The sequence below is a fragment of the Salvia miltiorrhiza genome, chromosome 6, assembly GCF_028751815.1.
Source record: "Salvia miltiorrhiza cultivar Shanhuang (shh) chromosome 6, IMPLAD_Smil_shh, whole genome shotgun sequence".
In the NCBI taxonomy this organism is placed as follows: domain Eukaryota; kingdom Viridiplantae; phylum Streptophyta; class Magnoliopsida; order Lamiales; family Lamiaceae; genus Salvia; species Salvia miltiorrhiza.
The window spans coordinates 9904166-9915432 of NC_080392.1; the positions used below are offsets into that span (position 1 = coordinate 9904166).

At 36.8% G+C, this 11267-nt stretch overlaps 1 protein-coding gene across 1 annotated transcript; it reads right to left on the reverse strand.

Moving 5' to 3' along the window:
* Window positions 1-1117: 1117 nt before the first annotated feature.
* On the reverse strand, window positions 1118-3556 carry LOC130988536 (laccase-17-like). Its single transcript, XM_057912417.1, is given in 7 exon segments — window positions 1118-1479; window positions 1576-2532; window positions 2618-2746; window positions 2825-2998; window positions 3001-3068; window positions 3142-3293; window positions 3398-3556. Coding segments are annotated over 7 exon segments (1719 nt in total). The 5' UTR covers window positions 3506-3556; the 3' UTR covers window positions 1118-1348.
* Window positions 3557-11267: the final 7711 nt, after the last annotated feature.

Genomic DNA, 11267 nt, shown 5'->3' on the forward strand with positions numbered 1-11267 from the left:
TAATCCTATTAACATATATAACTCTTGAATATTACACAATAAACTTGTAGTAATTTAATTAATTAGCACACTACCGCAAAATGTTAAAAATTAATGCCAAAGGATCATAGACTGCAATATTCAAATACCATGAAACACTCAATTATATATATATATATATATATACTAATAAAATAAATATTGAACTCAACTCAAAGAATATTTATCAAGCACGCCATATGTCCAGTGCTTAATTAATGACACTAATTAGGGATGTCAATCGGGCCAGCCCATCGGGTTTTCGGGCTAGCCCTATCGGGTTCCGGGTTAGTCGGGTGCGGGCTAATCGGGTTGGAGATTTTTTCGGGTTGTAAATCTTCAACCCTAACCCTAAACTTTCGGGTTTCGGGCTAGCCCATCGGGCTAATCAGGTTAAAGGCGTAAAAATAAAATTATCACTTGTATTTTATTATTCCTAATGATCTAATGTATAATGTATAAAATATACATAGATATTAAAGATATAAATTATATATCAAGGCATGAAATGCAAAAATAAAAGATATTCAAGATTACATAAACAAAATTATATTAAAATGAGATAGTAAAATTTAACATGTATCAATGCACTGGAATCAATCTGAATTATTACTGAATAATTAGTGGATTTGCCATGCACGTCTCATTGACAGAAAAAAAAAATTGGTATCACTTTAAAATGAGATACTAATAATTAATTTCTAACTAATGAGATACTAATAATCAATTTCTACAAAAAATTCGTAATTAATTTCACTTTTTTTAATGAGATTGCACACACACACACATATATATTCTAACTAATTAATTTCACTTTTTTTTAATAAGGCTACATATATATATTTAAGCAAATACCATAGATCTAAACATAGTAGAAGTTGTAACTTGATGCATCAGTCACAATTCCGTCAGCCCACCGGGCCAGCCCATCGGGTTTTCGGGCTAGCCCTATCGGGTTCCGGGTTAGTCGGGTGCGGGCTAATCGGGTTGGAGGTTTTTTCGGGTTGCGATTTTTCAACCCTAACCCTCTAATTTTGTCGGGTTATTCGGGTCGGCCCACGGGTTTCGGGCTGCATTGACATCCCTAACACTAATTGAAGAGCACCAAATTTTACTTTATTGGAACATATATATACCATTACAAAAGACTACAAACTACAAAGTACTTTGCACAAAACTCGAAGAGAAAAAGGTGATAACCAAACAAAGAAACAATGGCAAACATCAATTCCGCAAAAATTAATTAGGAAAAGGCCAGTCAACTCAGCTGACGATAAAATAGGATGGGAGGGGGAAATGAAAACCAAACAAACAAAACAAAACAAGATCATCAGCATTTGGGAAGATCGGACGGTGGAGGAAGGAGCTTTTGATTTGGAAGCTTCCCATCCAAAACAAGCCATGCCATCTTCAAACCCCAACTCGTGTGAACTTCAAGATGGCAATGCATGAACCATACACCTGAATTATTATATGAATTAAATCAAATCAGATTTTTATGTACCATAAAATTATACTCATATACAATTAAGATTAGATTGATGTTAGCTTAGCAACCTGGATTATCAGCGAAAAAACGAATGGCAACCCATCCACCCGCCGGCACACCAACCGTATTCCTCTCAACTGGGTCGACCAGATTGAAGCTATTCGGGTCATTAACCGGGTCGTAGTTTCCGAAACCCTGTCCAACCACAAAAAAATTGAATCCATGGAGATGGAGGGGATGGCTCTCAGCTCCAAGAATACTGGTATCCTGCATCACCACCTCCACACTCGCGTTGAACGGCAGAACCACCAGCTTCGTGACATTCCCCACCGCCGTGTTGTTCGGAGGGGTGCCGGTGTAGTTGAACCAGCGGAGCGGGCTGACCGGAAAATCTGGGCTGTACACGCCCCGCGACCGGCCCGTGAAGTGGGCCTCCAGGAGGGCCGTCGTGGGCTGCACGAAGCTCACGTTGCTAACGGACGCCGCGAATTTGGTCCCGTTCGGGCCCTGACACGTGGCGTCCGGCCTGTCGCACGGGCTCGTGCCCAATCCCACGGTGAAGAAGAAGCGCCTCTCCACCCTCCGCGGCACCTTCGCGGGGAACTCCGCGCTCGCCAGGCTGCGGAGCTTCCCCGCGAAGCAGGTGGCGAAGGAGGTGTCGTTGAGAGGCGGGAGGAGGGGCTTGTAGAGAGGGAGGTTTTTTATGTGAAGGGATGGTGCCTCGTACTCGAGAATTCCGGCGACGGTGGAGTTGTCGAAGGTGCCCTGGCCGGTGACGTAGGGGCGGGCGGTCATGAGGAAAGTGGCCGCGGGGAAGCGTGGTTTGGTGTGGAGAAGTACGTTGGTGGTCTGGCCCGGTGTGATGAGTATGGTGGTGGTCTGGAAGGGCTTGACGTAGACTGCGTCGACGTCGACCACCGTGAGAGTGTGGTTGGCGATGCTGAAGAAGAGCTCGTCGTTGAGTGCGGCGTTGATGATGCGGAGGAGGTACGTCTTGCCTGCCTTCACCTTCAATTTGAATGTATCTAGTTCATGCATGCATATATTAATTCATTTCTAACGTAACTCATCAAATAATTAATAGGAATAGGTTGTTAATTAGTGTTGTACCTTTGGCAGAACAGTTGTAGAGTGGGCCCGGAAGGCCGTTGATGGTGTAGGCGTCGGAGACGTTGGGGCCGCCGCCGCTGGCTAGAGCTTGCTTGATGATGGCTTCCGGGTCGGCATTGAACCATTCTCCTGTATATATATATATGAGCATTAAATATGCATCTAGCTAGTTAGTTGAAATTTAAATAAAAAATGAGAAAGTAGTACCAAATATGATGGGGATTTCCTTGTAGGGTTTCTGGAATGGATAATCAACATTTATCTTGGGGAGGATGATGATAGGACCGTAAAGAGTAGCTCTAAGCCAGGAAATATGTGCATGCCAAAAAAGGGTTCCTCTTTGGCCAACAAGTGTGAAATTGTAGACATAGGTTTGGGCAGTTTGATGGGGCACTGTGTGATATACGCCGGCCCATCTGCCCATCCACTCCGGAGTTGCCTAATTCCATGCCTGCATGCATATGTCACAAATTAAATAAACACAATTTTCATTTGATTATTTGTATGATTGAATGTATATATACCAGTGGATGGTGATATTGTTGGGGACATGATTGGTGACTTTTATGAGTAGGCGATCTCCCTCCCTTGCTACTACACGAGGCCCTGGGAATTTCCCGTTCACAGTCACCATGCTCTTCGTGTGGCATAATCGTGTTACATTTTGCATTTTGATCTGTAGGAGATTCAAGAGATCAGCAAGCTAGCACTCATATGCATATATATAATATGCTACACACACACACTAGCTACTAGTTAATTATATCTATATATACGAACATTGAAGTCGAAGCGCCTGGTGATGGCATTTGCATGGTGAGGAAGCAGGCACAACGCCATCAATGCACAAAACAGTGCTATACATGCAACTAATTGAGGGCTACCCATTTTTCCTTTTTTTGTAAAGGCTAACAGTAACTGTGGATTTATGTATATATGTTGAGTTGTGGATGTTTGTTTGTTTGTTCCATTGAGGTTTTATATATAGGATGGGGTTTCGATAATTAGGTGATGAAGAATTGAATTTTTTTCAAAAAAATATTCACTAAAAAGGGAGAAATTTTAACAATATGTAAATACATTGGACCCTATCTATTGTTGGAACACAACATCAGAGTGGTGTCGAAGACAATTCTGCTGACATTAATAGTTCATAGCCTGTCAAATCTTTCCTTATTCGCGTTGCTACCTCTTAAAAATTTCAGCTATGATCTATATCCAATTCTATACTAATATTACACTTGTTTATCCCATCTCAAATGTCCTATTTCATTTTAGAAAAAAATTAGCTCCAATATTAGTTTTCCACCTACTATATATGTTTAATTAATTAAGTGGATTCACCATTTTTAGTGTTATATAATATATATAATTAATATGGAAATGGTGATGTTTTAGTTTTAGTCAACAACCGGCTGGGTTACGTAATTGAGTTAACTTTCACATGACTGCAATCTATTTTCGATTAATTAATTTATGCATAAAGTGTTGAAGCTTCTCATAAACAAGAAACGTATACTTGGTGTTCAAGCATATAACAGAAGTATCTGTGAAGAGAAATTTGTTGAGGAGTCATACAATAAGTTATGAACGATGACAATCCTACTCATGCAAAAATATTAAATGTCACACTTCCTATTACTGTTTATAGTTATGAGATTAAATTTATAATGTTTTTTTTGTGTGTGTGTGTTGGCCTAGTGATGGGAGGTTAATGCCCAAGATCTGAGATCTTAGGTTTGACTTTTTCGTCGCATGGTTCTTTTTTTTTATTATTATTATTTATGTAATTGATCAAAAAAGAATTATAATGTTTCTCATCTGATTCTCGGATTTTATTATATAGAAAGCATATCTTGCTCCACTAATCCAGCCTATCATGGGCCCATATATTAAAAAAAGACAGGAATAAGCTCAACTCAATTCAGCCCAGTGGATATCTGGCCCAACTTGGAACTAAATTTAATCTGAAGCTCATCGTACTTGCAAATTATAAACTTTAAGGAAATCTGCAATTTTTTGCGTTAGAGTTGGAACGCTCAAATCTTCAAGTCCAAATCTCTTTAATGCAATTAACACTTTTTAGATGTGTATTTTGCATGTAGGAATAAAATTATAGTCATACATAATCATATTTTTAACCACATATTTTCATGTACGGGTGAAATCTGTATTTATTCTAGGACAACCATCAAATTTACTATTTTGATAATAGTTATTATTACTATAAATATTATAGATATAATCAATCGTAATTAATTTTTAAAAATTTGAAACTTCAAAATTCAAAATAAAAAAATAGTACAAGAAATTGAAACTAGAGAAGAAAACTAAACACAAATCATACAAGCATGCATGACACCAGAAAGTATGATCCGATTGTTTCATGACTTTCAATTGCGACTTATTTTTACACGGCATTAGTTTTGAGAAATGAACCACTCACAAAAAGTAGGAGGGCCCGGCCCATGCGGCCTGCCGGGTCACCCGACCCGCGGGCCAAAAAGCCCACAGGGCTTTCGGGCCTAAATCGGCCCGTCAATATAGAAGGTGAAAGTTTCGAAAATTTATATCTCCTCCCAAATTCCAATGGACCCAACCCAATCTAAGTCCATTTCTTCAATTGACGACAATGACGAGTCGAAGTCTAACTTAGGATTTAAATTAGCAATCAACAATCAATATTAAATTATTTTTACTTGAAAGATTTATTTATTTTTGGTGGTTGTTATTTTATTTCAGTTGATTTGATTACTGTATTAATTAATTTGTGAATAAATCGTTTTCAGTTTTTGTTGTTTTTGCAATTAGTTTTTGTTTTTTAGTTGTATTCATATTGTTTACATTTAATTTTAGTCAATTACGTAATTTAGATGTAGATTGTTTAAGGCCCTTTTTGTTTCACCGAATTTGTCTTCAATTTTTTTCTTTAAATTTGATTTAATTTATTAATTTTTGGACTAATATATTTATATATATATATATAGGGTTAGCTTATATTGAGATTTTAAATATTTTGAGATTTTGAGATAAATGAACATATCAATAAATTCTTTGAACATAACCAATATAACTGATGAACATATGAATCTATTTAATTTATTTAAAAAACATGCCACTTGTAGGGATTGAACCCCAGACCAACGCGCGTTCATAAAAATTAATTGACAAGTTCATCAAAATGTACTTATATGTTCATTTATCTCAAAATCTCAAAATATATATAAATCTCAATTGAACCAATTCCTATATATATATATATATATTAATTTATCAATTTTTGGCCCATTTTGGCCTGACCCGCCCGGCGGCCCGTATAGGGCCGGGCTGGGCTTCAATGTTCAAGGCCAGCTGAAATTTTGGGCCGGCCCGACCCGGTCCAAAAAATTGCCTAGGCCCGCTGGGTTGGGCCAGGCCGGCCCGGCCCGCAAGGTTTGACAGACCGTATACCACTTTTAATTTATTATAAATTTTAATTATGGTTTAAGTGTACACCAGTCAGGTGCATAAGCAGAAAAAATTATTAACGAAAGCTATTATTTTTAAATTTTGAGAAGTTAATTTGCATGCAAACAGGGTTTGATCGTGTGAACTTTTGCAGAAAATATCTATATTTTTTCAATTAAAAAAAACTCCCTTAGTGGCTCAGCTATTGAAAATATGGGTGACCACCACACAGAAAACATAATCACAAAGCAGTTCATTATTGAAAGCATCGTATATTCACGCGTGACAAAAAACATCTCACGTCCCATTTTTGGCTTTTTGCTTTTATTTTCAGACCTAGTCTCCCTTGCGCAAGACATGCATGAATACCCAATACTCAATCATAACTTTTCACTTAAATTAAACACTATCATTTTAGTATCTACAGTTGGTTTAATGTCGGTATAACTAAGTACTCGTAACTCGTATAAGCATATATATACAGCAATAATTTATTTAAATGTAAGTATGAGTATATATAACAAAAATTATATCCTTAGATAACATTTATAAATAATGGATATAAAGACCCAATAGAATTTTTGGTCCAGCAGCCATAAAAGCTAAAGTTCAAGATTTTAAAAGTCCCTTCCCCACATTAATATACTGTATAATAACACAACTCCCATTTGATTAATACACAATAAATTTCTCATCTTCCATTTTAATTTGAAGTACTACATCCGATGCATTGACGTTATTGTTCAGTTTTGTCAAAAGAAAAAAGTTATTGTGAGTATTATTTTCTTGGTTGAGGTCTAGCTAGCTTTGGCGCCTTAGTAAGAGTAATTATTCGCTCTCAAATAACAAGTCATTATTCCAACAATAACAAGGAATTGATCCATATTACATTTATTAGGATTTATAAAAAAGCAGTGATGTACTTTAAATAATTGATACGGAAGGTAGACATTAGCCTTAACTAGCTAGCTGCTTCAAAAATATTCAAACATAGTAAGTAATAAGTCAAATAAAATGAAGAATTTATTTCCAAAGCTGAACTCTCCATTTTTTAATTATACACATTTACTGCATTTAGTTTCCAGGTTATAGTTTTTACAGTCATGCCAAGTGTTCATACTTTTTCACAAGACTTAGACTTATATTTTTTTAATTTAAGATGATCAATCATAATTCACCATCTCACATGTCAAAAATTTGACATGGAAAATTAGGTGAGAATAGAAAACAACAAATAATAATATCTGCATCGTATGGTTGTTCTCGAAGCACAAAATTTCAAAAAAAAAAAAAAAATCGGTAAACCTCATTTTTTTTTTCTTCCAATATGTGGTGGTGGACTGTGCAAGAACAAAAGGGAAAATTGATTTCATATTTCTTATGTTCATCAATTCAAATATAAATGGAGTAGCGTTTATCTGAAAAAAATTTGGAAATCCCTCAACATAACTAGATTTCTTTTGGCTTTAATTTCCTTTTTCTTTTAATTCAAAAGAACAGCCATATTGTGTCGTTTATGTCATATATTCACTTCGCTCCATTTTGATAGTTCCTCGTTTTCTTTAGATGTTTCAAGATGTCAACTACTTTCTAATTTTAAATTGCATCAAAAAATTATTTTATAAAAATAACTTTATTTAATATTGATATATGGAATAATAAATAAGAACAAAATAGAATAATTACATATTAATTACAATTTTTAAACATCATTAATTGTATTTTATTACTATATGTGAAAGAAGTAATGTGGACTAAAGTCATTAAACCAAACTAGTATAAACTAGCCCAAATAACACACAACGAGGTGCAGGTGGAGGAGTGGTTCGTGATCATACTGGAGCCCTGATTGTTGCCTTCTGCACCCCCTGCAATGCTACTTTTAGTTTTGATGTTGAGTTAGCTGCCCTGCTCGAGAGTATTAGGTTGGCTATCTCTTTCTCTACTCATATCTGGGTTAAGATGGATGCGGCGACGATCGTGTTGCTCATGTCTGCTGGGCGCCACGGTCATGCTAATATTCGTCACACTGTTGCTTGGATCCAATTACTTACTCAGCTTCAGCGAGGCCGTTTCACTCACATCCCCGCGGGGGAAAACCGACCTGCTGATTTTATGGCGAGGAGAGGGCATTAGGTTCAGACGTTGACTGCTCTTGATTGTTCTTCTGCTCCCCGACAGTTTCTTGCTCTGGTTCGGATGGATCAACTTGACTATCCTAACTTTAGATTCACTTTTCATGTTGATAGTTAGTTTGCTTTAGCATGTTTCTTGTTTGATTCTGTTTCTTTTGTCTTTTAGATGTAACCACTTTTGGGTTACGTTTCCTTCTGTTTCTGTCTGGTCTGTTTTCTGTTTCTCCTTGTTGTTTCTGTTGGGCGTTGTCACTTTTGGCAGCATCTTGTATGGGACACTGGTTGATGTTTTATCTGTAGGTCGGGGGGTCTACCTAACCCCTCACCCCTTCGGGTGTTTAAAAAAAAGTCCAAATAACAAAATAAATGAAAATACAATTCACGTTAGGTTGGTGAGACTTTAAATAATGACATTTTGTAAGAAAGAAGCTTTGACGCATCAACTTTATCGCTTGGACTAAGTCTTCTCAACAAAGTAATGTGAAATATAAAAGTGGGACGAAGAGAGGGAATAGTAAATATTCCTTTCGTCCACAAAGAGTGTGTAGTAGAGTGGAGGGCACGGATTTTAATAAAAGAATTGGAAGATGTGATTTTAATGTTAAAGGAAGGGTAGTGTTAATTGTAAAAGTAAATGGTGAGTATTTTGTAAATATTGAGTGAGAACGAGGTTTAATAAAGGGAGTTTCTAAAAAGGAAAATAAACAATCTTTGTGGACGGACGAAAATAGTAATAAGCACACAATCTTTGTGGACGGTTGTGTGCTCTGTTGGTCAAACTGTAGAGTGATTAATGCCTAATGACAAAGATTTTGGATTTGAATCCACTGTGACGTGGCCTTTTAATTTCTATATTTAATTGTCAATCTATAAGAAAATTATACTTCCTCTATCCCCTCAAATAATTTCCTAAACTATTTCATGACACTATCTCACCTCTAATAATATCTTATTTATTCTTATTTTTTACTTTTTCATCATATCCGATATTAATTATATTTTCATCACTTTCAATACTAAGTACTCCCTCCGTCCCAATAATGAAGACACACTTCATTTGGGCACGGAGGTTAAGGTGAGGTAATTTAGAGAATAAAGTGTAGTGGCCCACATCATTAGTGTATTTGATTAAGGAGTTAATTAGGGGCTTTATTTACTTTACTCTCAACTCTCTCTTCTCATCTTCTCCGACCACCACCGCCACCGCCGACCATCACCACCGCCACCTCTGAAAATCAAAACTAGACCACCACCGCCACCGCCGACCATCACCACCACCACCTCCGAAAATCAAACCCAGAAAATCAAAACTAGAAATCACAAATTATCCAAAAAAATTAGCACCAAAAACTGATTTAAAATTAGCATCAAAATTGCAAATCTGTGACTGCAAAATAAAAATTGGCAAAGAACAAACAATTCTCATACCAAACAAAACCATTCCCATTCTAAAACAAAAATTGGCAGAAAGTGGGAGAATGTCGGCGGAGATGGGAGTAGATCCGAGTCTTCGACCTTCATCGCGGTATAGGGCCGGCGATAAATTGGGCGTCGAACCGGACTCCTGGAACCCTCCTCAAAAGCACCGCCGGACTCCTGGAACCCCTGTAAATCGCCGCTGCTCTCATACACATAACCAGACGACGGCGAAGGCAACGGAGGTAAAAGATCAAAGAATTCTTCGTCCTCCGAATCAGGGACGAATTCAGAGTTCAAATAGGCCTCCCAACCCAATTTATCGGCCATTTGAACGATGGGTGAGGTGGATTTAACAGATGGTGGAGACGGATTCAGGGTGAGGGCGGCGGAACCCTAGGGTTCTAACATGAGGGCGGCACAATTTTCGGAGGGTAAATAATCGGAGACAAAGAGAGGCGTAGCAGAGGAGTATGAGGACGATAGATCAGATCGGAGAAGGGCGGCGGCGTATTGGAGGGCGGCAGATCAGATCGGAGAAGACATGGTGAAGGAGAAGAGAGAACATTCGAGAGAGAGGTGAGGCTGATATGAGAGAGGCGGAAGTTAATTCTAATTTGGCAACCCTAATTATTTCCATATATAGAAATGTGTCTTCATTATTGGGACAGCCCGAAAAGGAAAGTGTGTCTTCATTATTGGGACGGAGGGAGTATAATATTTTATCGTTATTTTTAATATATTCAATAATTTTATCCGAAAACTTGTGTCCCTCTCTTTCTTTCTCTACTCATATCTGGGTTAAGATGGATGCGGCGACGATCGTGTTGCTCATGTCTGCTGGGCGCCACGGTCATGCTAATATTCGTCACACTGTTGCTTGGATCCAATTACTTACTCAGCTTCAGCGAGGCCGTTTCACTCACATCCCCACGGGGGGAAACCGACCTGCTGATTTTATGGCGAGGAGAGGGCATTAGGTTCAGACGTTGACTGCTCTTGATTGTTCTTCTGCTCCCCGACAGTTTTTTGCTTTGGTTCGGATGGATCAGCTTGACTATCCTAACTTTAGATTCACTTTTCATGTTGATAGTTAGATGATTAATTATTTCATAATATATATATCAAGATATTATATTGATGGTTTAAAAATACATATCTATATATATCTACATTTTCAACACACAAATACACACACACACACACATACATATATATATATATATATGATTTTAATATTCTATTAATATATTACATATATAATAAGTATTTATTTATTTAAATTATGAAATTATAAAATATTAGGACCAATAAATAATTTAGGTACATATATAATAGAAACTATGTTAAAAAGTAAATAATATTATATATTATTTACATATAGATGTATATTTATCAAATATATATATATATATAGTATATTGTGAGATGAAAAGATGATGTATTTTTTGATCAAATTATAACGTCATGTTATAAACCAGAAAATTGACAAAATACATGTATTTTCCGGCAATAACCCCTATTTTGTTTTTTTCATATATATAGTTATCGATAGCCATATCGGATTTTGATGTGTCACGTGAACCTCAAATATAAAAAACATTAGTATTTTGAACATTAAAAGAGTGGACATTAAATTACAATTATGATCT